Here is a 27737-nt window from a genome sequence, read left to right on the forward strand (position 1 = left end):
ATGAGTTGGAATGACACAGCCATTTTGAATTTATTATTAGACTTATTTCCTAGGAATTTGGTATATTAACCATGCTGCTGAAAATAGAAACCGTTCTGGAATTTCACTTCTTGTTTCGGCGATATGCTGATGAAAGACTTTGACTTAAAATATGGCAACATTAAAAGTTCCTGGCAAATCACAAGCCAGATAATTTGCATACACAGGAAATCCCGCTGTATAGAAACCATTTTCATTGGACCTTTTAATAAGTGAAAAGTATTATATTTGTCTTTCAAATGTAGTGAAGTTAAAGTGCAAGTACAATAATACTCAAAAAGTGTACTTAAGTACTCAGGTAAATTTACTTCGTGCCTGTCCACCACTGGAGGGTTAGTTCAATCCAGCCGTTCTCTATAGTCCTTGAAAAGCAAATTCTGTTAAAGACAATATCTCGCTCGGCACTGAACTTTGAGCTTTATCATTTTGGAGGGATCATTTGTGTTCTAACAGCAAGGTCACACAATAACTAAAGGTTGAAAATGGGATCACGGGGAACATGCTCTTTAAGCAAAGTTAAGTATTATTATTTCCCACTTGAGCTGGATGCTTTGTCCCATTTTGTCTAGTTCTTAACTTTGCATGGTGTATTCATTAAGAAGCCTTGCACTTACAGAACAATGTTATTAGATGAAAATTGTCTGATTTGCTTAGTTTATGCAAAATTCAACTCTGCAAATCAAAAATCGGCTGCTGCTGTTGTTTTTATTGTTTGTTTGGGGTCACAGCAGGTGTCGTATACACCTGCAAAATGGAAAGTATTTACATGCAATATAAAATATTGTTTGTATCTAAGATTTAATATTCATAAATATAAATAATTAGATATGATACAATCTCCCATGTTTTCTCAGGCTTCAATCTGTGAAATTGAGCACAACGAAACTTTTCGATCTTTTCGTCTGAGAAATGATATTTGCACATCTTTTACATACACTATTGTTGTACCATATTCGTTAAGCTGTCTTATGCACTCATTGTAGATGTAGTCTTGTCTGTGTGCATGTTTTAGTGCTCCTGTCTTAGTTCTCATATTTTCTTCTTATTCAGTTTAAGATAATCATTGTGAGGTTTAAAGTAGTTTTATAAACAAATCCTCTAAACTCACATAGATTACTTGTTTTGCAGGCATTCTACCAGTATTGTGATAAGACAATTGTTGACTATGTTTTACTACACAATATTTTTGAAGAATCATTTAGGAAAGTGTGAGTTTGACTTTCGTTGCCAGTCTGAGATTTGGCATCTATTTCAGACGCTCTTGTACCAATATATTATTTGTACCTTACTGACTATTAATAAGCAACAAATTAAGATTTTATTGGGGAAAGGTCGTATTTAATGGTTTGTTAATTTCCCCCTATAGCATATTTAAGTGTGACCCTTTATGTTTTTAACCGCAGCTTGAATTTGAAAGGGTTGAGTAATACAATCACCACCTGTCCAGTGGAGAAACAAGCCACACTCCTCCAGTTTCATAAACCTGTGACATGTACAATTTCCCAGAGTGCGGTTCAAGTTGAGCACTGGTTTTATTTTAAACCTGATGCAGGAGGGTAAGACACTTTAGAAATGCTTCTTTTACCTGCGTCTTTTGAATTTATGAGACTCTTCAGGCGTTTGGTATCTCAAACATCTTTACTGTGTTGAAAAGAAGAACGGAGACTTCTGGAATATCGTTTTTTTTTCACAAAGATATATTCATGCAGCTGTTGAAGAATGTTTTCTTGTGCTTGTGCATGATAATCTCTAACGGTAAGTATAATGACATGTTATGAAATGTAAGTGGGCTTCTATTTTATTATTTTAACTGTTGAAAACTACTGAAGTTGGGTGATAGTAAGTAACAGTAAAAGATATGAGCTGCATTTTTTTATACACTTTTTTTATAATGTATATAAGGTACGCTGTGTATGCTCAGACCAATGTTTTTCAAACAGCTACTACTAAATGTCCATTATTCCCATGCATACATTTCTGAATGAGACATAAGGACAGTAAGAGTCTGTGTAGCTTCAACCCAGTGCATGAGTCATACATTCTCTGTGCTCTCTAGCTGTGTCCCAATTCGGGTGCTGCGAAGGCTGCATTTTTAGACCAATTGTGTCATTGCACAACTCAAGGCAATCACAACTTAAAAAAAGTATGTAATTCACAAAATCAGTCCATTTCAGTGTTTTAATGGTTTTAATATTACATATGATGTTGCTCATTAACATTATTGGTGCATTATTGACTTTTAAATGTGTACAGTTGGTTAATTTAATTTACTGTTGGACTGTTTTAATCTACATAAACGCATTCTATAAAATAAAATATAATTTTTCTGGCTTTGCATTTGTTAAAAAAATTCAGAAACATCTCTGCTGTATCCTGCACTTGGCGCAATTAGGAAATCCTCCGCTAGAGAGTCTCATTTCCTTTTTTCTTCTTGGACTTTTGAGGCTGTGTGCTTTGATGACAAAGTCCTCATTTTTAAGTCTGCCACATTAAAGACTGCAGCCCCTGAATTGGGACAAAGCTTTTGTGTGTGCTGGTGGCTGCCTGCCTGCTATGACACCTGATCCCGGCGCCGGGGTCCTATGACTATTAGGTGCCCCAATTATGCCTGTAGTAGCTGCAACCATAGTGATAAAATGTCATCGTCTATGACTGAGCTTGTTATTTTGATGTTTTGGTAAACTCAACTTATCTGCATAACTGCCACACACGGCAATGAAGAGACAAAAAAGAATCATTTGTTTTTTCATTTAAGTATCCTATACCTGTTGAATTTTCCCAGATGTGGGAGATCAGTTCTGTTATTTATTTTATAGCTAGTCTTGCACTTAGCAAACACAGCAAAACGTGGAGGGCATGACTTTTAGGGGAGTGGACAGATCGAGGCAAATACCGATTTAACAGTTAATTTTAGTGCAAAGAATTAGCCCAAAAGACCCAAAGTATCAAAGTAGCTTTCCTATAGCTCAGTGGTAAGCACAATGGTCATCAAGGCAAGGTCATGGGTTTGATCCCATGGGATTGCACATACTTAGAAACAAATGTATAGGATAATGCAATGCAACGCATCTGTCAAATGCATAAATGTAAATGTAACTTCTTTAGCAGTGAAAGCCCGAATTATGCAAAATAACTAAGTGAGATGAAATCAATTGCTAATTGCTTGGTCCCCCTCAGTAAAAAAATCACATATGCGCCCCTGCCCTGCGCCAATATAACACCCCAAATTCCACACAAGGGTTTGATAATAACAAACACATTTTAAAAGGACGAGTTTGCAGCAAATATGTTAAAATTCGACAATGAAGTCCATGGCCTGAGTAATTTTTGGAGTAACCTTCGTTTTTAAACAAACAATTACTTAAATGTCATCTGTTTTTTTTAAGAAACAAACTTATTTGTATTCACATTTAGATTAAATTAACCAGCCAAACACGTTTTTTCTTGCGAATGCACCTTCATGTTGGTTCAATAGACAATATTCAAGATGTTTCTCTTTGTGTTTCAGGCGTGTTTGGTGTTGATGCAGATGAAGTGAAGTCAGTGTCAGTGATGGAGGGAGATTCTGTCATTCTACACCATAATTTTACTCACATACAGAGACCAGATGAGATACTTTGGATGTTTGAACCTCAAGGGACTGATATAGCTAAGATCCATAAACAGTCCAACTCAAGCTATATATATGATGATGATGAGAGATTCAAAGGCAAACTACAACTGGATGATCAAACTGGATCTCTCACCATCACAAAGATCAGCATCAAAAACTCTGGACTTTATAAACTAAACGTCAGGAACAACAAACAAATAATTTACACAAAATTCAACGTTACTGTTTATGGTAAGTTATCTCAAAACAACCTTCCAATAACAAAAATATAATTTAATTATAGGTTTCAGTTTTCATTTATAAACTAGATCGGTGATTCACAGGTATCTATATTTTATGTTAACAAATCACCTGTTACTTATAAACTGAGGACTTGAGTGAGGTTTGACAATAGAGAGTTTCAGAGGTTATGACGTGTAAAGGATGAATGTATTGAAATATAAGGCAAAGCAATTGCGACAAGAATTTTAGGACGTTCTTACAATTGAGATTTCATATTTTTTTTCCAGCTCATCTGCTTGTTCCTGTCATCATCAGAAACTCACAATGTTCATCAGAAAAATGTGTGTTGTTGTGTTCAGTGATGAATGTGACACATGTGAGTCTCTCCTGGTACAAAGGAAACAGTTTATTGTCCAACATCAGTGTGTCTGATCTCAACATCAGACTCTCTCTACCTCTGGAGGTGGAATATCAGGATACAAACACATACAGCTGTGTCATCAGCAATCCCATCACAAACCACACACAACATCTCGACATCACTGAACACTGTCAGCTATGTTTGGGTAAGGCATCAAACTCATCAAAGTCACATCAAAGCCTTATGATAATGATTTGTCAAGTTTTTTTGTCCAAAAAGTTCAAATAGATTATGTGTTAAATTGTTTTTTGTTTTTTGTTTGTTGTATTTTTATGTATTACAGATCTAAACCTCTTGATAAGTACTGCTGTTATTGTTGTTACTGTGTTTTTGCTGTGGCTGGTAGCATTTGTGATTTACCGCCACAAGAAGGCAAGTATTTACAACCCAAAATTAAACATGAAGATTAATTTAATCATTGTTTATATGTATAAATATTTTAAAATATATTAAACAAATGTTAAAAAACAGTTTTCAGGTAAATATTTTTCTCGATGGTTACTGAAACATGACGTTCTTCCTCCACACTTGTCTTTCTTTTTTACTCAGGCTCAAATGGATCAGCTACAATCGCACTTGAATTTGATTTCCAGGAATATGCAGGAGAAATGTGGAAGCAAACTGAACAGAATTACTGAAGAATTTCCTACACGCTGTAGACCAACGGTTTTAGTTTGAGTTTTTAGGGGCACATGCACAGCAGCTGTGTGATTTCATTAGTGTTCTTATTTTTATATTCACCCCGGGAGTCTGTGGTGGGCAGCACATAAACCTCTTTTTATAGAAGATGAGAAATATACCACAATGAAAATCAGTTCCTTTCATTTTCTCCAGTGTTATAAACTTGTAGACAAGATCAGTTGATTTAGCAGTTTTTCAATTGTGACTGTCTGGAAAAAACAAAGGTTAAATATAGACATAATATGTTTTCTCTGTTACCCAGGTGGTAAAATAATGTGTTTGCTTCATGTTGACATGTTGACATTTGTGACCTTGAACAACAAAACCAGTCTTACGTATCATTAGGATGTTAAGTAAAGATCATGTTCCATGTTCCCAATATTTTGCTTTTTTTGGACCCTCAGATTCCAGCTTTGTAAACAGTATTACTCCAGACATTATCCTATTCTAACTAACCACATATTAATAGAACGTTTAAACGGTCTATTTCCAGACATTGAAAGAAACTTTTTAGTCAGTGAAGGCCAGGGAATTTTGACTGGTCTTAGAGTGGGTGGGAACCTTGACTATGGAATGTAGTGTTCCACATTTGGAACACATCCATATCGCCAAGAATAGAATCTAGTCGTGGCCAAACGGTCCACACCTCATGGGTTTTATTACATGAGCACTAAGATATGCGCAGTAGATAGATAGAGAGAGAGAGAGAGAGAGAGAGAGAGAGAGAGAGAGAGAGAGAGAGAGAGAGAGAGAGAGAGAGAGAGAGAGAGAGAGAGAGAGAGAGAGAGAGAGAGAGAGAGAGAGAGAGAGAGAGGAGAGTTATGATCTGCTGTATTTTGGTGTAAGTGATATTATTTACGTTTTGTTAACTGTAAACTACTTACCATCTCTAATGATGTCCAAAAACATCCTAAGAAACTGTTTTTTTATTTATATTGTTTAAATATATATTTAGTGTAAGCGGTAGGACATTAGGACCCAGGGGACGTCACCTCAGAGCGCTTAATTGCTCAGATGGCTATTTAGAGAGACGTAGTCAGAGCGACAAGCAAGACTGTCGTTCCAGCATAGTGTGTCGGTACAGTGTGGGGAGTGAAAGCACCAGGATTGTGGGTCCAAACCAGTGCTGTTGTCGTTGCTTGAGGTTGGAGATTGGCCAGTGGACAAATCTTCTGCAGTAACGCAGTGTGAGATTGTGGGGAAGACGTATGGTGCACACATTTGTTTGCTATTCAGGGAACGTGGGTAAACCGTTGCAGTGTGAGATTGCGGGGAAGACACACGGTGCAAACATCTGTTTGCTACACAGGGAACGTGGTCAGGGTATATTCTGGCAAACTGTTTCCCGATCACGTTTTGTAATCGGCAAAGCAGATTGTAGCACACGCCGTTTACCAACACACGATGGGTGATTCGCAAAGCCCAATGTTCCTTCTTGTTTTCGCAGCACGATCCCATATAAAGGAGTTTAAAGTACGAGGTGTTGAATTAAGGGGCGGACCAATAGTTAAACAATTTCAAAGTTAAAGTTCGGGCAAAAAATATTAAACAAGTTTCAGTCAAATATTTATGCTTTGTAGGAAGATCCATTGTTAAAGTAGAGTGCACACAATCATATTTGGAACATTTTTCAGCAGCAGATTCAGTGACGTCAACGAATGCTGCTTTTAAATAAACATGATTGATTTCTCATCCGCCCAAACTACAATTAATTATTGTAACGTTATTTACTTATTTTTTTTGGCTACCCGAGCTGCGGGTATCTGTTTGAAAATTTCAAAGTAAAAGTTAAAGTATAAATGAAAATTTTACAAATCTGCCGGCTAAATTGTCACGTTAATAAACCATAAAAATATAAACTTAAGAATATGGGCCATTCCGTAAAAATTTCAACCTTACCATTAAATATTTTTTAGTTTTACCAACGGTTTTTATTATGCCAACAGCAAAGATATCTATATTTGATGATTGAAATACCCATATGAGGTCTCCCCAAGTTTTAAAAGCATTGGTTTAAGTTTTAGTACATGATTTTTGATAGTTGGGTAAGTGTCAATTTCAGGATTCACGGAACTCTTTCAGTTTAGACATATTTTTTGTCAGTGATTTTTGAAATGTCCATTAATATGGATTTTAACCAAAATGACTTCCACATGATGAAGTTTTCAAATATACCTATGAACCCTCATTTAACCTCTTTATATAATAATTGAAACAACTGTAATCACCCTGGCTAATATATACTATGTACTGCTAAAAAAAAATAGGGAAAACTTATGGTTAATAAGTTTCAATTGCATAAAGCAAATAAAAGTGACAACAGGTACACTAGAGAGGCAACAGCAATGGTTGTCTGTGGAGGACTATAAGGGGATGAAATGCTCAGATCTGTTGTCAGATCTTTTGCCTTGGGGGACTTCCTCTGTGAGTTGGATTTGGATCAGAGTATAAGTGAGCCCCTTGACAGTCTATGGTGTTACTTGACAGCTTCGGATATACAAGATCACAGAGGGTCTCAACTGGATTTAGGTCTGGGTAACATGAGGGCCAGTCAATGGCATCAATGCCTTCATCATCCAGAAACTGTCAACAGACTCTGGTCACAAGTGGTTGGGCATTATCATGCACCAGGAGGACCCTGCACTGTACCAGCATAAGGTCTGAAAACACATCTGAGGATTTCAACCCCATAGCACATGAGGTCTGTGTGACCCCCTAACGATGGTCCACCCCAGACCACCCTTGCGGTTGACTCTCCAGTATACCTGTTGTCACTTTTATTTGCACCAAAAACTGTAAAAATGGTTCACAGTCACTTATGCTTAAGTCACAGGTTGATTGATATTCCTGAAGGTTAACTGATCTGGTGTTATACTGCGATGATAAGGGTTCCCCTCATTTTTTTGAGCAGTGTATATATGAACACTCTAAAACGTGCTGGGTTCTTTTGACCCATGATTAAATATTTGACAGAACACACTGCTGGGTTAAAATAAGCCATTGCTGGAATATTTAAATAAAATTACATACCCCTTATAGAATTTGGTACAGATAAACCTAAAACGTTCACAATTAATCAAATTATGATATTAATACATGCATCAGCCTTACGATTTGATGGTTAAAATAAAAGCAGGATTGTGAACATTTATGGTTGTATACGGTTTCAGATTTTTGTTATAATTACTGTTCTTGTCATTTTACACTTTTATTTTACTGTATTTCAAAAGCCTAACCATAGACTGGGGCTGCAAAATGGTCCATTGGCTAGAAGTCTGTGTGTAGAGCATCTGTAATGTTATCCTGCATTGTTCGTGTTGAATAAACACTCAAATAAATACGAATTAACAGAGGATACCAAGAAACAAAAACTCAGACCTTGAAAAAAACGCAGTCTTTCGTATCCTGTAAATGATTTAGTGCATTTTAAAAAACAGAACGTTGAAATGAATAGATTAATAGAATTAATAGAAATAAAGTTTAAATTTAAACCGCCAATAGTTGTCGCTATACCGAAGTAAGTCATATGTGAACAGTGGCGAGTCATTATTGATTTCATTGAACCGATTCAAACAGCGGATTCAGCTAGTAATTATTTTAATTAAGACCTAACCCGACAATATTATATCTAAAATATATTATGCAACAATAACTTTTTGTATAAAATCAATTTTACTTAAGCATTGGACATGCTGGTATTGGTAAAAAAAACATAATCTTGTGCTTTTGCAAAGTGATGTGCGTTGTGGGATAAACGCAATAATTATAAGAGTTACTTTTTTTTAAATAGCCAGAAGTCTAAAACCTGTACGACATTGCTCATCAAAAATAAATATACAATAATTAAACAACATAATTTTCTTAAATTTCTCTTTTGAATTCCCATCTGCATTCCAAGCTCTGTGTGTATCTTTGTGTCCATTTTCCTACGTGGTATTATAAAGTTTTATACGTTTATAAACTCATGGTAACGGGTGTGTCGAGTTAAAGATATGCTCTCTGCATTCAGACTGCCGCGCGGGTTACCTTACGTACATTGACCAATCATTTGCGGTTTACGTTCGAACGTTTACAACTTTTACTTTGAAATTTTCAAACCGATATCCGCCTCTTACGTCTCCTGCTTCTCGTTTCAAATTCGAATCGATTGTGTAGCGCTGGGAAATCAGACACGGCCGATTTGCTTTGCGAATATCTATCTTGTGTTGGTAAACGGCGTGTGCTACAGACTGCTTTGCCGATTGCAAAACGTGATCGGGAAACAGTTTGCCAGAATATACCCTGACCGAACGTGTCCAGTCACTGTTTTTCCTAATCAGTTTTAGCTATACCAACTGCCTACCATATTTTGTAACCTACCGATTGCTGCGCGCCTTAGGGCCATATGTGAGAGGGAGACGAGGTTTGTGTTTTATAAATGTATGTTTTTATAATCTTATGTATACTCTGTTGGGTTCTCTGGTTTGAAATATTTATTGGGTAACGTGTAGTTTTCCCAGGAGACAACTACCTGCAGTGGTGTGCGTGTGAAGTGGAGAAAGGTTGTAAATCACAGATACCATATTTAACTGGGTTGTTTTACCTGTGTATTAATTCATTTATTAAGAGTGACGTGGTGTGCTTTGAATTCTAACACGTCTCCGGAGGAGAACTCTGTACACACCAGTAACCATTTGGTGTTTTGATTTGGGAAGTTTCATAGAGTATTACAGTTGTCTTTTTAAATTGTTTATATAATTGAGAAATTGTGAAATAAACAAATGTATATTTTTGACACACCAGTTTCCATCTGCGGCCTTTAATTAGGGTGGCTTGCGTGAAAGATATATTTCTGTAAAAGTATTGGTGGCCACGTTAGCATGAATTGTTTTGGCTTAATTAAACCTAAATCCTTTCTTACTCAATCAATGATGTCATCCTCATGTGACAATCGACAATGATACATTATATAGTTCTGTAATATATAAAATACAGTAAAGAGTGAGAGGGATGGAGTCTTCCTATGCATTACGGAGTCAGTGCATCTTGTGATATCCCCAGGGCCCGGTTTTTCAAAAGTAATCCACTAGGATTTTGGATAACGGATTGGATCAAATCTTGAAAATGTGTTTTTCAAAAGAAAAAACGGATTACATAATCGGATCAGATCTCGTAATCCAATCTTGGTTTTGATCCGGATCAAACCTTTAGTTTGGGTTTTTCAGAACTTTTTTGTAGGATTTGGATCACTTTGATCCAAAAAATCTGGATTAAACTGATCCAATCAGAAGGGTGGATTCAGCGTGGATTCAATGCCCAAAATGTAATGAAAACTTTTAAAATGTATCAAATAATACTATGTTTGGATCATGCAGTATCTTACAAGATATCATATTTATTCATAAGGTTTTAATTTTATTTGTTCATCCGTCAGGCTACAGTGATTAGGTAAGCTTTAATGTATTCAGCCTTTCAGTATAGGCCTACAGCAAAGTAGAAAGAGTTTGGTCTCAAAAAATAATCCTCCAAACAGCTGTCAAAATTGACCAAAAACAAGTTTTATTCTGTCACTAATTGATATATATATTCATCACAATCGAAAATATTTTTGTATTTAGAATATGTATTAGTGATACATGCAATGATTACAGAATAACCAAAAAAATGCGAAGAATGGCAATCACTGATTTTTGAAATCGAAAACAAATCCAAATCAGAAATAGTGTCTAACTATTTCGTCCCTTGTTGCACGTCCTGTTTGCTCGTTCTGGCAGAATGCAGGAGGTTGGTTAGGGTCTCCTAAGGCTCAGGTGCATCATTGTCAGCAGAGAGAGGGACATTGAGCTTAGTAGCGATGTTGTGCAGGACAATACAGTTATGTTGCATGCTTGCTTTCTGTGGTTCCACTCTCAGAACTCCATTTAAACGCTCAATTGCTCAATTGTTTGTGTTCAGATGAGCGGACTGCTGGAAGAGGATGGGGTGGGGTTTTTCTTGTTTTTAGTTTTTTTTAAATGTGTGTGTTTTCATTTCAAATAAAAATAAACTTATATTGACCCCACATTGGCTATACTTGTTGCTCTTTACATATCTATAGTTCTACATTGCGATTTCCTATCCTGTTTGAGCACTGGTTATCCAGATTTGGTGATCCTGAAAAGTTCCTATCCGGATCAGATTGATCCAATCCGATGTTGCTTTAAAAAACTGGCTCCAAAAGTAAGCTGGATAACGTGATCACGGATCGCAAAAAAAGGATTAAACCTTTTGAAAAACCGGGCCCAGGGTGTAGCTTGAAGTCACTTTGGATAGAAATACCAAATGCATTAATGTTACATAGTGTCCTGGGTTTAATGTTAAGGAGACTTAATGTTTCTACCAAATATTTCTATTGAAACAATATTGAGAGCTCAAGTAATACATTTAATTTATTTAGATTTTTTATTTCAAAGATAATATGCATTACATATAAATCATCAACTACAGAGACCACAGAATTAATGAGATGCGTTACAGTATATCAAATCAATGAATAAATATTTCCATATAATATCCCCATGTTTCAGTACAGGTTTCTTATAATTATTGATCTAAAGCCTTACTTTTGTGTATGATTCAAGACTTTTTGAATAGTACATTAGAAATGCTGAAGAGCATCACACAGTGAATTAATGAAGAGGAAAACATGAGGCTATAGAAACAACAATCCTAAATCTAGTTTTACAAGATTTCATTTCCCACGTGTGCAGTTAGAATCAGATTTTGACTAATTTGTGTGAGGTCAGAGTCATATGCTGGATCGAAGAATTCAAATGGGATCACAAATAGTACTTTGTGCACAGAGGGTCTCGAGCTTGGGTTCTTGGGGATTCATACAGAAGACTTTAAAATACTTCGCAGTACTCTTCATCCTCTCGAGAACTGCAGAGTAATTGATAAAAATTGACCTGTAATTCATGAAATATATGAATTCAGCAGAATGGAATAAACTCCTACTTGATGGTTTTATACAAAAGACTAAGAGCTACTTGGCAGAGATGGGAAATTGGCCATCACCATCAGGAGTCTGTAACTCAGCACCTGTGGAGAACAAAACAAAACAACACGAAGAAACATAATTTTCACTAACATTTAAAGAAACATGAAAAATAACTTAAAGTTCTGTTTTACTGGGATATTTACAGACTATGATTTATAAAGTTAGCTGGGTTAATTCAACCTTTTTGTTTAAGGTGTTGTCACAAGTCCCTGTAAAAAACGATAGAAACCATCACAAAAAAATCCAATGAAATACAATTATAAGCTATTAACATTTCCCATTAAAAACAAAATTATTTTTTTTATATTGTCTTTTGGGTATTGAGACAACATATCAAGTTCAGTTCACACCGTACTTTGCATGGAGCTGAATAATCAAAGTAGGCTAAATGTAGAAACGAGAAGATATTTTTAATCAAGAGGAGAACGAGATTTGCCAATGCACTGTATATTATTGCATTATTTGTTGTGATAAAGGTGATTTCATTCATTTAGTTTATTTTCATAAACACATGCACAATATTAGAGCTTTCAGTTTTTTTACAGTAAATTAGAATTTTAAATTGTGTTGGTATTTGCATGAAAATATTTGAAATATGGCACTTACTACGAAAGTTTTAGTCAGTGGGCCTAAACATCACAGTGTGATGTCATGAACTGTCTTCTGACATTTCAGAATTTGAGTGGCCTTTCACAAAACAAAACGTCTCTTTACACAAAATCGACGCCCCCAAACATGTTTTCACTGCCCCACCCATATGACATGGATCAGTGCAAAGGCATTTCCGTTTCATGGATTTCACAGGCTGGAAAAGACACTTTCAGAGGCGTAGGGCATCCTCAACACAGTTTCTTTTTGTTTCCCGAAGACGACATTCAGCATGACAGACTTTAAAGGGAAAAAGTGTGTTTCAAGGTATTGTTTCATGTGATGTTTGAAGAGAATGTTTGCAGACACAATTTTTGTTTGCCTGTATGTCGTGATATCTAACGGTAAGTGAGATTATCTTTCATGTTCTAAAAAGGTTTTGCATAACAATTTCCAACATAGAAATATCCACTATTGTGTTTCAATTTTCTCGTATATCTCGTCAATTCGTCTGTTTGTTCTCCAGGTGTGTTTGGTGTCGATTCAGATGAAGTGAAGTCACTGATGGAGGGAGAATCTGTCACTCTACACACTGATCTTACTCACATACAGACAGATGATCAGATATTGTGGATGTTTGTTCCTCGGGGGGATCTTATTGCTGAAATAAATAAACATGGCAACTTTTGCGCTATATATGATGATGTTGATGGGAGATTCAGAGACAAACTGAAGTTAAACAAAACGACAGGATCTGTCACCATCACAAACATCAGCATCACAAACTCTGGACTTTATAAACTACAAATCTGCAATAGACCAAAGACAAAATGTTCAGAAAAGAGATTCAATGTTACCGTATATGGTGAGTTTTGCTTAATACGACTTTTTAACAAATGTATAGTCTTTGCTGGTTTCCATGAATTATTATGATGAGTCGAATCAGGTTTGACAAAGGAGACCTGGTGGCCCTGAAGTGTAAATATGATTGTATTATTACACCAAAAATGTTGTGAAATGAATATGAGAAACCTTCAAAAAGCAAATTCTTCCAGTTATGTTCCTCTTTGGTTTCCAGCCCGTCTGCCTGTTCCTGTCATCATCAGTTACTGTCCGCAGGATCCTAAATCATCAGAAAGATCTTCAGTGTCAAAATGTGTGTTGTTGTGTTCAGTGATGAATGTGACACATGTGAGTCTCTCCTGGTACAAAGGAAACACTTTATTGTCCAGCATCAGTGTGTCTGATCTCAACATCAGACTCTCTCTACCTCTGGAGGTGGAATATCACGATACAAACACATACAGCTGTGTCATCAACAATCCCATCACAAACCACACACAACATTTAGACATCACTCAAATCTGTCGGACACATTCAGGTAGGACAGTAAAATTATGTCTGATTGTTCTTTATTTTAGATGTTCTTTGTAATGAGTTGCTGTTTTTCTCTGTTACAGAACCGAAACCGGCTTGCATAGTTTTAGCATTAATACTGTTTGTTCTGGTGCTTATATGTGGGATGTGTTTCTACTGGAATAGAAGGGGAAGTAGGGTACGTTTCTACTATAACAATCATGGTACCGTATAAAATGGTTGATCTTGATTATCATCTTCATGTTTTTGTGCTCATAGGCCCCTGTTGAGCAAGACAATAGCGAGTTCACCAAGGAACAAAAAAATCCATAATTTGTTCCCAAAGAAGAAAACCCTCTGTTATTGATGCTATATGAAGATTTCTTGGATGATATGGAAATGTGAAGAATGCATAATTTATTTAAATTAAAATTGTAACACATCTACGTTTAATGCATGTTGAATAAATAAACGTGTCTGTTATTTCCAAACAGCTAGATTTTTGACATATTTGAAGGGTAGTATATTTGAGTGTGACATGTAACCAGCACTACAACAGAGACAGAGAGAGATTTGTGTAGTCAGTTAAGGTGACTATAATTTGAAATTCCAACAAATGTGGATTTATACAGGTAAGTTTTTTTTTTATTCAGGTCATTTTTTGCTGAATATGTGTATAGTAATTGATTTAATTGCCATGTATTAGGAAAGGTAGGCTATCTAAAAACTCTATAGTTTATGGAATATAGGGCAGGTGATAAATAAATGGCAAAGCATGATGTAAGCATTTTCTGTGACAGATATCCTTTCAAATCTTGCTTTATATGGCTAATGTACAAGAGCTGGATAAAAAAATAATATTAGAACAAAATTGTATATTATAGAATGAATGTTTTAGTTTTGAAAATATTCTTCAACACTTTATTAACTACTTAAGACAAACAGTTTGAGATTAATTTGTCTATCTTAATTGGGACGGTATGATGCTCTATATATAAAACACGTCAAAACAATGGCATTATATTATAAATCAGATGAAAAAAAGCCTACGTGTGACTGTTAGAGACGCAAACACTTATATGTTGATAATAGACAACATGAATAGGTGATAGGTTTGGTTCTAGTTTCTGGGTGCGTTTTTTTATTTCATGCCCATTACAGGGTATTTCGACCGTTTATTTATTATAAGATAAATTATTTGTGACCAACAATCCTAAAATCTAAAGTAGAAGTCAAAACTCTGTCAAATTTACAGTTGCTTACAAGTTTACAAGTCTAGCTTTCCAGTAGCTCACTTGTAAGAGCATTGCATGAACAACGCAAGGTTGTGGGTTCGATTCCAGGGGATTGCACATACATGTGTAGGAAAAATGCAATGTAAGTAGCTTTGGATATATGCATCTGCCAAATGTGTAAATGAAATAAAAAAAATTGCAGTGTATGTTCGTGCCAAGATTGTTGTATAAAATATTGCAGGCATACCATGTCATATTAAAATAGTTACCCCCTTAGTTTAAAAATACTTACAGTATAAATATTTTAGGAATTTCCTTACTTTCCATACTCCAAACTTTGCATATTCTTGTTCTTTACCATCAGATATTTATTGTTACAATTTTAGTTACGCAGTAAAATCTGTGTAATTTAGCGGTACATGCAGACTGTTATCTAAAGCGTTGTCATTTTGTTTCCCTCAACAAAGCTGGTTTATCAATAAATAGTTGTAATAGTTTAGGAAGACTACTTTTTCCCCGTTCCTCGACCAGACGACCGACAACAAAAAGATTGGCAATACATGAACATTAAAAAAAGGTCCTACGAAGTGATGAGGGCAAGTATTATCTAAAAATAATACAGTATTAACAAAACCAGTATGAATGAGAGATAAACTAAACGCAATATGATGTTGACAGTGTAAATCGTTCAGTAAAAATATTTATGAAATTACACCTACAATGCACATACGATAGCATTTCATGACTTCAGTTTTAACATGGTGTAGACCATTTCCACATCAGAGCAGCTCTCGAAAAAAATATTCTAACATTGTTTTGTCGTCCTGCAAACATCCCATAGTGTAATGAAGTGGTGTTGAACAGTGCCTTAGTTTCCAGTAAGGAATAGCTCAATCTTGAATCAAGGCAGAACAGACAATTCTTATGAACTCAAACCTATTATTTGTTTTAAAACATGTTTAATTTTGTAATTGGGATCAACACCTGTGACATTGGTGTAATACCTGATTTTCTGGATCTTTTTAACAGTATGGGTCCAGGCTGATAAAAGAGATGATTCACCTCAACATCAGAATCATAACATATCATAAACTCCCAGCAACGCCAAGCTGATAACTTTGCCCGAACTTGTGTTCTGTCATTCAATATAGACATCAAAATCAAAACTCAGGTCATCAGTGGCTCATGTTCATTTATGCCTCATAGTTCCAAGTTCAGTGTTTCTTTTTTATTATCTTTATAAATGTATCTTTAAATGTGTTTCAACTATCGCGCGATAAAAAAAATGTCGCCGTTAATCTATTCTCAAAGTTGGGTTGGCAGCTGGGTCTATACTACGCAAGCTATGATGACTTTCACCTTGATATTTTAGCGCGGATGTATACCAGCTTAACTGCACTGTACGGGGCGAGAACGAGATTTTTCAACACGCGTGATTCGCGTCATTCGCGGAAGCAGAAGCCGCCTCATCATCTCATAACCAGGGCTTCATTCACGCGATTCGCGCAGCAAGTAGGTCTATTGGCTCTTTGCATTAACATATAAATCACTCGCGCTTGACGCGCCATTCGCGTTTGGTCTGAACACAACATAACGTTACTGTGAAATTACCGCATCAAACGTGACGTGCTAACATGGATGCAGCTATGAAGCCGCCGGGTTTGCTTCAGGGAATATTAATTTTTAAGAAGCTTCCCAATAGAAACATCGACAAGACTAAGGTTGTTTGCACCTTGTGCAATGCGGAATTGGTTAAAAAAAACACTTTCTCTCAACAGGTAGTGGTCTAGCTTTAGTTGAAACCAGTAACTTTGTATTGAGATCTAATGTATTATGGCTCCTGTATGACATATCGCTTGTTGCTCCCTCACTCTTTGTAAGTCGCTTTGGATAAAAGCGTCTGCTAAATGACTACATGTAAATGTATTGTAGGAGCTCTTCCAGTCTCAAGTACCACCTAAACGCAATTCTAGCTAATGCGGAAGTAAACACAAGTTCATTTTATTGAACATAATTTAATTTTCATCACCAATTATCATAGTAGAACAGCTTTCTCAAGCAGTTTGTGATGCATTTTGGAAACAGGAGATGAGCCCCTGGTCTAATGCGCCACCTGGCTTGAGAAACCCGTTCTCAAAGACTTACTTTTAGTCATTATTTGGGTATCACACATATTCTGAATGCCTTCGGCAGAATTCAAATGAGCCATTTTAATCTAGATTAATCTAGATTAATCTTGGAATTAATCTAGATTAATCCAGATTAAAAAAATTAATCTATGACCACTAGTTTCAACACTATAATCTGAGCAAATATTCCTGTTGCTGAAACAGAGGAGGCACTCGCAGGTCATCAGTTTAATACCCAGGAAATGTTTTGTATATGTAGTGTGTGCAAGTTGATTTGGATAAAAGCATCTGACAAATGCATAAATGTAGAAATTCAACAAAGTTGAAATAACAAGATTGTTTAAAGGGATACTTCACCCAAAAATGAAAATTCTGCCGTCATTTACTTTCCTTCGAGTTGTTCCAAATCTGTATAAGTCTGATGAACACAGAAAGATATTTTGAAGAATGTTTACAACCATTGACCATTGCCCCCTATTGACTACCACAGTAGGAAAAAAATACAATAGAAGTCAAAAGTGCCCCAGAACTGTTTGCTTTCCTACATTCTTCAAAATGTCTTATTTTGTGTTCAACAGAACAACAAGTAATTCTTACTACTATGGGAGTCAATGGGGGGCAAAATCTGTTTGGTTATAAGCATTATTCCAAATTTCTTTCTCTCTGTTTATCAGAACAAAGAAATTGATAAAAAATTTGAACAACTCGAAGGCGAGTCAATGAAGACAAAATTGTCTTTTTTGGGTGAAGACTTCATTTTAAAGCATTCAATCTGTATCATTAATGTGGAATGGATGAGGTGATTTACACCTGTGCTGAAACACAACCGAAGCACATCGACCAAAAGAAAAATAAATCAAATGATGCTCTATTACAGAATGTAGTATATTGTTATGTCCTAAATATTTTAATACCGGACACAACTATGTATACAGACCATAAATGACCACAAGGTGGCAGAACTGTTTTAAAGTTCATATAGTCCCGCTTTAAACGCTTTCACTTTCAACATCATCTTTTTGGTCGTCAAATCGAATCCCGTTTCATTTTAATCATTTGAATAATGTGCATCACCACAGCTTCTCTAAAGGAGACGTTGATATCACATGACTGAAAGCATAGTTGATATAGCTCTGAAGTCAGTCAAAACAATCTGCCCTGGAACAAATCGTAGATTCGCTATTTAATTAAAATATTCACTTTATAAATCGACAGCAGATTCTTAAATGGGTTATTATTCTGGACGAGCTTTTACTTCGCTGTACTAAATTAATCGCTGGAAAGTTTAAGGTGCTGAGTTTATTTGACACTTTGGAGTGAATCGTTTTTTTTTTTTTTTTTTATTTAAAGGCCACGCTTAAAACCTGCAAAATAAAGTAAACTTTTAATAAACTTTATTTCGTTTATTTTCTTAATAATTAACCATTACAATCATTTACTGGTTTTATATTCGTTGTAAATTGTTTGTTTTATTACAAAAATATTTATTTAAAACCTACAGCCACTTCAAAATCATTTAATTTACTAGTTCTAGATAAAATGATTGTTAATTGATAACATTTCACCCAGATACCAAACGATAATATACCTTTAGTGTTTAATTTGCATGTCTTTGAAGGAAGTCAAAATAAAAAAAAAATGGTCATGTTGTCATGTTTTCACATTTAACTTGTTTACTGACGAGAAAACAAGTTCGTATTTATTTACAACACAATCCTAATGTTTAATCCCAGTGTCAAAATGAATAGATGATGATTTGACATTTTGTTTCTGTTTCAATTCAACAAACACTAAACTGGAATTTCCACAATATGGTGAAATTCTGAGTAAAGGCAAAACTGCACTGCTCTCCTGTGTTCTTACTGTGGCTGTATATAAATATACATGTTGTGAATTAAATGGGGCTGCAAATGTAATAAACCTAGAGATAGACTTCTCATACATTGTGTTTTTCATCTGTGAATTCTAGATGAAGGTCCATATGAAGAATGTGAAATCGTCTCTGTTGGTTTTGTTCTTTCTACGGTCCTTTGGTGGTAAATTATAAACAATTTCAGGATAAAAACTGCTTAACTTTTTTTAACAAGGTGTCTGTAAATAATTTATTTTTGTGTTAAAGGTGTGTCTTGTGACGGAGTGAAGACAGTGATGGATGACTTTCATATAGCTAATGTAATACTAAGATTTAGAAACTCTAGAAACTTCCAGCTTACTGCCCGTTACTACTTTGGACTTGGACCTGAACATTTTGGTATTTGATAGTTCCTTTTATGGTTTTCAGATCCCAGATCCCAAAATTTCCAGAGATTTTCCGGCATGCAAAGAAGTTTCAAGCAACATATGTGTTGTTGCGTGTTCAGTGCCGAGTTTGGCACAAGGTCAGATCTCGTGGTTCAATGGAAACGTTCCATTATCCAGCTATACAGTTTCTGAGTTCATCACTAGACTGTATCTAGAGGTGGAATATCCTAATAAAGACAACTACAGCTGTGTGGTGTCCAGTTCAGGCCATACTAAGACTACATATCTCGACATTGCTTCATCCTGTCAGTCATGTCGAGGTGTGTTGATTATTACTGCTTGTTTACTCGGCTGATCTGCTCATTTGCTTAATGTTAAGGTCTGTTTTAGAATAATTGTTATCCGCTGTCAATGTCTAACAGAGACATTGTCAATTTTTGAAACAGAGAGAGCAATAGCCGTGCCAGCGAGTGAAGGGGATTCTGTGATTTTACCAACCAACCTTACTGAAGTGCAGTATGAGGATCACATAATGTGGCTTTATGAAAACATTCTCATTGCTCAAGTGCTGGAAAACATATCAGCATGCTATGAATGCGAAGATAAAAGATGTAATGACAGACTGGACCTGGACGGTCAGACTGGACGTCTCACCGTCACCAACATCAGTAAAATCCACACTGGAAACATGAAACTACTGATCATTAACGGAAAAAGTCAAGAATGCCGTAGATTTTATGTTTCTGTATATGGTGAGTTGCACATATTCTCCTGCCCATTCAGCTTAAAGGACATGGGGAGGCTGCACGGTGACTGACGCATAATGATAATTTGACCGGACTGAATGTTTGGACTCTTCCCTGACTATATCAGCTATTGAACAAAAGCGTCACACGTCACAATTTAAGCTTTTTTGATTACAATAAATATTTTATGGCCCACACACATTTACATTTTCACAAACTGACAACATCGAATAATCTATTTGAACTACAATGTTGATGTCTTTGTATGATCATGTTGTTAATGGCTTTACTCCCTGATGTTTTTCAGATCCTTTGCCCATTCCGATCATCACCAAAGACTCAAAACAATGTTCGTCAGCATCAAAATGTGTGTTGTTGTGTTCAGTGTTGAATGTGACGGATGTGACTCTCTCCTGGTACAATGGAAGCAGATCAATCTCCAGCATCAAGGTGTCTGATATCAGAAGCAACTTTTTGTGTCTGAAGGTGGATTATCAGGATACAAACAACTTCAGCTGCGTTGTAAACAATTTTTTTACCAACAAAACGACAACACTCAACATCAGTGAATTTTGTAAAGGTATGACAGCGGTTAAGATTACTGTTTATTAACAAAGCTGATCTCGTATCTCAGTGCATTTATAATTTATGTTTTATAAATGATCACATATTTAATCTATCTACTGTATATATGTATATAACAGTGAGTTAACTATGTGAAATTCACAACAAATGTCATCAGCACACCATGGACACTATGATAAGTGACCTAAAGATTTGTGTATGAAACGTTTTTTTCAATTTGTCTAAAATCTGAAGCATTTGAGCTTATTTATTCGAAGAATAAATAAATGCAACCTGGTCAAATGTTTGACTGTATGTTGGGAGGATGATTACCTAAAGGTTTAATTGGAATTACACATTTTTGAAGCTGATTTGCTAAAACACATTTACCTTCCTAGTCATGTGGATGTCAAGACTTCTGGTGATGTTTTCCGTCGCAACTGTTCTTTGACTGAGATTTGGTTAAAATCAGAAGTAAATCAGTCTAATAACTGTTTTCTGTTTGTTCATTACAGCACCTTGGAATTTTATCGTTGGTGGTGTTATCATTGGTGGTGTTATTCTGTATATTGTTATTATTGGTCTGGTTCTCTATTGCTGTTGGAATAGGTTCCGAAGTCAAATGGGCAAGTATCACTCACAGTTAATCGATATGTTGTTTCAAAGTTATACGGCTGCCTTAAAAAAATGTGTTTGGTTAATTCAACGTAAAAATATTATTTATTAATTCTTATTATTATTATTTAAGTTGAAAAAAAACAAAAAATGCAAGGCAGCTGTTTAACTTAATTTCTTAAGGTAGAACAACAAATAATTTTTACAGTGATTTTTTGAACCATTAATACTTCTTTACTTGTTAAGACTTTGTTATGTTAGATTAGATTTAGATTCAACTTTATTGTCATTACACATATACAAGTACAGTGTAATGAAATGTAGTTTAGGTCTAACCAGAAGTGCAATTAGCAAGTGCAGATATACAGTGTGAATAAATACAGAATACAATATTAGGTAAATACTATACAAATGTTCTATGACAATATGACAGTCGGTATGTACTATGGACAATATATACAGAAGGTATATATGTTAATGCAGTTATTAAGGTTACAGTGCAGTAGATGAGTTAATGCAGTTATTAAGTTGTTAATGTTCCTTAAAGATAAATGTGTGTGTGTTGTTGTGTTTATGTGTGTTTAACATTTACCAGTAAAGATCAGTCAGATAAGCCTCTATGGACGACAGTGGTAGATGTAGTTACAGTAATTGTTCCATCCATCCATTTTCTACCGCTTATCCGAACTACCTCGGGTCACGACAGTAATTGTTCACATCCTGATATGACATCTTAAACCATAGAATAGTCAAATGACATCATTTAGACATCAGAAAAATAAAACTGTGTTTGTCATAGGAACGGCAGGACAGGAGATCAAACGCAATGAAACTGACGACACACATCTGTTGAATCAGCCAGCAACATCACCATCACAAGAGTTGTCATTACAAGTCATCCCCATGAATCCCATTTGATGCAAATAGTTACAATACCTTTATGTTATAAAACATAACAATGAGCAATAGATAAAAGTGCTGCTCTGTAAAAGTAATTAAATTGTTCAAAGGTTTGAGAAATCATTGTGACAGATAATGGATAAATATTTACGGTACATATTGTATTACAATTTAATATTTCTATTTTAAAGTAAATGCATCATTTGCACTCATCGTGTCTGTGCAGATTGAGATATTTCAGTGAAGTTTCATAAGGATTTCTGCAGCACTTCCTGTATTATGGGCTGCCGGCTATAATCCTATAATTTATTTAAGTCTTTATCCCTGGAGACTACCACTTATTTTTATTTTTTTTATCATTTTTATGTCAAATTTTGTAATCTTTGTTTTATCCAATCCATATATTGTTTGTTTTTATTCCAACATCACATTGTGCTCACATTTATCCACCCCACAGACTGCTGTTTTTTGTGTTACTTTGTAAATCTGTGAATTTAATCTGCAGTGGAAAATGCTCTCGGCCACAGCAGCAATGACAATAAACCAGTGATAAGGCAAATACTGTTATTTGGCAATAAAAAAATACCTAACACCTTTATATTTCAGTGAGATTTATACATGAATATTTATTGAGTAGGAGAAACTCGGAGAAATTCTGCAAGTAAATTCTTCTAACGAGTATTTTTAAGTTTTATTTGGAGAAACGGTGTTTTATGGTGTTTTACTGTCTTTTGTAATCATAAAATACAACAATTAAAATAAATGAAAAGTAATCAACAGAAAAGGGGCTGTGTCTAATTAATTATCAGCATCTAGTGGTGATCTAGTAGGATGCGAATTGCACCCAATGGCACACCTATCAAACCCCCCTCCTTGTATACGGTGGCTGACAAAGGATTAAGATGTCGTCACGTTTTCACTTCTTCCCCGAAAAAGATAACAAATTTACAAAAAACGTTCTGTAGATCACTTTGTCTATTTAGGGCTACTGTAGAAACAACATGGCAACAACATTCCATGCAAGGAATCCTGTGATGTAGATAGATAAAGCTCATTTTGATTTAAGAAAAGAAATCACCTTTAATTGTTTTGACTCTAGACTTGCCCGGATACACAATTATACTATTATTTTAACATTTTTGCAACACACCTGTTACCTGCTTTAAATGTTTTCAGAGCTCATTGGCACTACAGTTATAATTGACCTTTTTTTAAGCCAAGTCAAAAAGGCATTTCACATTTTAAATACATTGTAACTTTGCTTTGTCCGGTTCTGTGGTTGTTCTGTTTATGTGTTTGAAACCCCTAAAATACCTCAATAAAGATAATATTCAGGAAAGTTTTCCTTTCATTAAGAATAATTTACACTGAAAAAATATGAACATCAAACATAAATAGGCTAAACAATATAAATTATCAGGTGAACATCTGTCTTTACCCAATGCCAAAGGAGGATGTCCGTCTCTCCTACTCTGTTCTTTATTCAGGCTCAGATCGTTCATCTGAAATCACACCATTCAGAAAATACTGGGAAGACAATCGTTCAGTGCTATAGCTGAAGTGAAAGGCAGATTTAGCAACTTAAAATTTCTCTCATAAAAAGCACCTGAAAACAAATCTAGAAACCATTTTTAGTGTTACTGTTAAAAAGTGCGCAGCTCAATTTGTACACTGTATATCATTTTGTTTTTCATCTTATTGTAGAAACTTTTCTTCAGCTATTTTACTACTTGGCTGAGGGTCTTGTGATGAAGGCCCGAAACACCCAATGAGGCTCAGGTGCACAACTGATGATGTGTAGCATTGATGGGAACCATACACAGGGCATTATCAGCCGCAACTCACCAAAGGGCATCTTTCACTCGGAATTATGTGATGAAATTGGGACACACAACTCATGAGATGTCTCTCTGATAATGGCAAGAGTATGCCTACCCGACGAACCAGTGAAACCTCAGACCTCCTTTCCTCTATTCACTTTTTTGACTGCTTCCTCTGCATAATTCGTAGGAAATGTCCAATTGGGCAATTCAACTGTGATGAAATAGTGGGGTTATAAAACCTAGTCCTAGTAAGAGAGACTGGTACATTGGCGACAGTAATATTCAGAATTGCTCACCAGAAAGGACTTTTTTTATCATTTAATTTGTTTTTAATGTATTGAATCTACTGTGGAAAGCTCAGTTTTAAGCATGGATTTATTTAATAAAGACACAGAGAGAGAGTAAGAATGAAAAACTATAAATCATAAAACATTTGCATATTTGTATTCTCTATTAAAACTCTATTAGTTATGCAATTCTCTATTGCATAACTAACTGCATCTACTCATCTATTGCACTATAACTTCAATAACTGCATTAACGAATCTACTGCACTGTAACTTCAATAACTGCATTAACTCATCTACTGCACTGTAACCTCAATAACTGCACTAACTCATCTACTGCACTGTAAATGTATAACTGCATCTACTCATGTATTGCACTATAACTTCAATAACTCATGTATTGCACTGTACCTTTAATAACCGCATCAACTCATCTACTGCACTGTAACTTCAATAACTGCATTTACTCATCTACTGCACTGTAACCTCAATAACTGCACTAACTCATCTACTGCACTGTAAATAACTTCAATAACTCATGCACTGCACTGTACCTTTAATAACCGCATCAACTCATCTACTGGACTGTAACTTTAATAGCTAATGTCTGTAACTAATGCACACTCAAGTCACTTGCACTATTGTATAGTCTATATTGTTATCTGTTCATAACCACCTGTACATTAATGTTCACAGTATATAGCCTTCTGTCTATATTGTTCATAGTACATACCGACTGTCACATTTTCATAGTACATGGCCATTGTATAGTATTTTCCTAATATTGTATTCTGTATTTATTCACACATTTATTCACACATTTATTATATCTGCACTTGCTAATTGCACTTCTGGTTAGACCTAAACTACATTTCGTTACACTGTACTTGTATATGTGTAATGACAATAAAGTTGAATCTAATCTAATCTAATCTTGTTTTGTTTGAGAGCCATAACGTGTCGCAAAATCTGCTATCTGGCGACATCTGCTGCTCAATACAGTGTAAATGCAACTCAAACAGTTCAAACATGTTTAATGCATTGAGAGAGCTGTACAATTAAATTAACATCAATAATGATTTCTTAGCACAATAAACAAGTGGAAAACATTTTTAATTTGTGATATAATAAATATCTCAGCTGGGTATTTTGGACAAATTCAGCTTTATTTATCCCCTTATCATTATTCACAGTATAAATAATTATGACTCGTAAACACATCGTATAGCGTAAGCTACATTTAAAACATCAGACAAACACAATGTAGCCTACTAAAATATGCAGCCAGTTGTATGCTGCCGTCAAGTGTTTCATCGCATGCGTGATACCAATAGTGAAGGGAAACCGTGAAGTTTTATACTACGTAATTGCGCGCATGCGCAGAACCGTGTTACCCTACAGAGACTACTTGGAGTCATCTCTCGAGCGCTGGCCGTGGATCACTGCAAACACTGAAAAGGCATTTTTGCTTCGTCAATCTACATTTAAAACTGCTGCTTATTTGTTTCAGGAAAACCCCTATTTTGACATCACCTTCAAATCGAAAGCGTTTGTTGCTGTTCTCGGATTTGTTTTTTATTTGTGTTAATGTTGATTATTGTGTCAATTTCGTTTCTTTTCGTGAAAAAGTTTTACGTTGGCAACTTTTGCGCTCTATATATGATGCTGATGGGAGATTCAGAGACAAACTGAAGCTAAACAATGAGACAGGATCTCTCACCATCACAAACATCAGCATCACAAACTCTGGACTTTATATAAACTACAAATCTGCAATAGGCCTAAGACAAAATGTTCAGAAAAGAGATTCAATGTTACCGTATATGGTGAGTTTTGCTTAATACGACTTTTTAACAAATGTATAGTCTTTGCTGGTTTCCATGAATTATTATGATGAGTCGAATCAGGTTTGACAAAGGAGACCTGGTTGCCCTGAAGTGTAAATATGATTGTATTATTACACCAAAAATGTTGTGAAATGAATATGAGAAACCTTCAAAAAGCAAATTCTTCCAGTTATGTTCCTCTTTGGTTTCCAGCCCGTCTGCCTGTTCCTGTCATCATCAGTTACTGTCCGCAGGATCCTAAATCATCAGAAAGATCTTCAGTGTCAAAATGTGTATTGTTGTGTTCAGTGATGAATGTGACACATGTGAGTCTCTCCGGGTACAAAGGAAACAGTTTATTGTCCAGCATCAGTGTGTCTGATCTCAACATCAGACTCTCTCTTCCTCTGGAGGTGGAATATCACGATACAAACACATACAGCTGTGTCATCAACAATCCCATCACAAACCACACACAACATTTAGACATCACTCAAATATGTCGGACACATTCAGGTAGGACAGTAAAATTATGTCTGATTGTTCTTTATTTTAGAAGTTCTTTGTAATGAGTTGCTGTTTTTCTCTGTTACAGAATCGAAACCGGCTTGCATAGTTTTAGCATTAATACTGTTTGTTCTGGTGCTTATATGTGTGATATGTTTCTACTGGAAAAGAAGGGGAAGTAGGCTATGTTTCTACTATAACAATCATGTTACCGTATAAAATGGTTGATCTTGATTATCATCTTCATGTTTTTGTGCTCATAGGCCCCTGTTGAGCAAGACAATAGCGAGTGCACCAAGGAACAAAGAAATCCATAATTTGTTCCCAAAGAAGACAACCCTCTGTTATTGATGCTATATGAAGATTTCTTGGATGATATGGAAATGTGAAGAATGCATAATTTATTTAAATAAAAATTGTAACACATCTATGCTTTAATGCATGTTGAATAAATAAACGTGTCTGTTATTTCCAAACAGCTAGATTTCCGACATATTTGAAGGGTAGTATATTTGTGTATGACATGTAAACAGAGACAGAGAGAGATTTGTGCAGTGGATTTATACAGGTAAGTTTTTTTTATTTAGGCCATTTGATGCTAAATATGTGTTTAGTAATTGTTTTAATTGCCCATATTCCCCAAACTTTCCATATTGTTCCTCTTAACCATCAGATATTTATTGTTTCAATTTTAGTTACGCAGTAAAATCTGTGTAATTAAGCAGTACATGCAGACTGTTATCTAAAGCGTTATCATTTTGTTTCCCTCAACACATCTGGTTTATCAACAAATAGTTATAATAGTCTAGGAAGAGCCGCTTATTCATTTGATCTGTTACATTCTTTTGTATACATTTTCTATATTTACTTTGTACTTTTTTAAAACATATTGAACCGTGTATCGATTCTCTGTCACATGCTGGACC

At 35.4% G+C, this 27737-nt stretch overlaps 3 protein-coding genes and 1 long non-coding RNA gene across 6 annotated transcripts; all 4 read left to right on the forward strand.

The window, feature by feature from the left end:
* The first annotated feature begins 1742 nt into the window (after positions 1-1742).
* Positions 1743-4933, forward strand: LOC130429897 (SLAM family member 9-like). The gene is made up of 5 exons (XM_056758741.1): positions 1743-1794; positions 3548-3883; positions 4162-4440; positions 4579-4671; positions 4845-4933. Exons 1-5 carry the CDS (start codon positions 1743-1745, stop codon positions 4931-4933), a joined length of 849 nt encoding a protein of 282 aa, XP_056614719.1.
* Positions 4934-12744: 7811 nt separating this feature from the next.
* LOC130430418 (SLAM family member 9-like) lies at positions 12745-14357 on the forward strand. Of its 2 annotated transcripts, none has more exons than XM_056759522.1 (5): positions 12745-12986; positions 13109-13447; positions 13661-13963; positions 14043-14137; positions 14218-14357. In XM_056759522.1, exons 1-5 carry the CDS (start codon positions 12938-12940, stop codon positions 14269-14271), a joined length of 840 nt encoding a protein of 279 aa, XP_056615500.1. In that variant the 5' UTR covers positions 12745-12937; the 3' UTR covers positions 14272-14357. The 2 variants fall into 2 exon arrangements, with proteins under 2 accessions (XP_056615500.1, XP_056615501.1); XM_056759523.1 differs by having other exon boundaries at positions 12745-12909.
* A 4114-nt stretch (positions 14358-18471) lies between these two features.
* On the forward strand, positions 18472-22460 carry LOC130429898 (uncharacterized). Its single transcript, XM_056758742.1, has 8 exons — positions 18472-18592; positions 19272-19338; positions 19422-19474; positions 19584-19863; positions 19990-20295; positions 20597-20869; positions 21369-21479; positions 22268-22460. Exons 2-8 carry the CDS (start codon positions 19272-19274, stop codon positions 22384-22386), a joined length of 1209 nt encoding a protein of 402 aa, XP_056614720.1. The 5' UTR covers positions 18472-18592; the 3' UTR covers positions 22387-22460.
* A 3431-nt stretch (positions 22461-25891) lies between these two features.
* LOC130430473 (uncharacterized) lies at positions 25892-27259 on the forward strand. Of its 2 annotated transcripts, XR_008907812.1 has the most exons (4): positions 25892-26304; positions 26518-26820; positions 26900-26989; positions 27075-27259. It is a non-coding gene; the product is annotated as an uncharacterized LOC130430473 (long non-coding RNA). The 2 variants fall into 2 exon arrangements; XR_008907811.1 differs by having other exon boundaries at positions 26900-27259.
* Positions 27260-27737: the final 478 nt, after the last annotated feature.

This window comes from Triplophysa dalaica, chromosome 10 (genome assembly GCF_015846415.1).
Source record: "Triplophysa dalaica isolate WHDGS20190420 chromosome 10, ASM1584641v1, whole genome shotgun sequence".
In the NCBI taxonomy this organism is placed as follows: domain Eukaryota; kingdom Metazoa; phylum Chordata; class Actinopteri; order Cypriniformes; family Nemacheilidae; genus Triplophysa; species Triplophysa dalaica.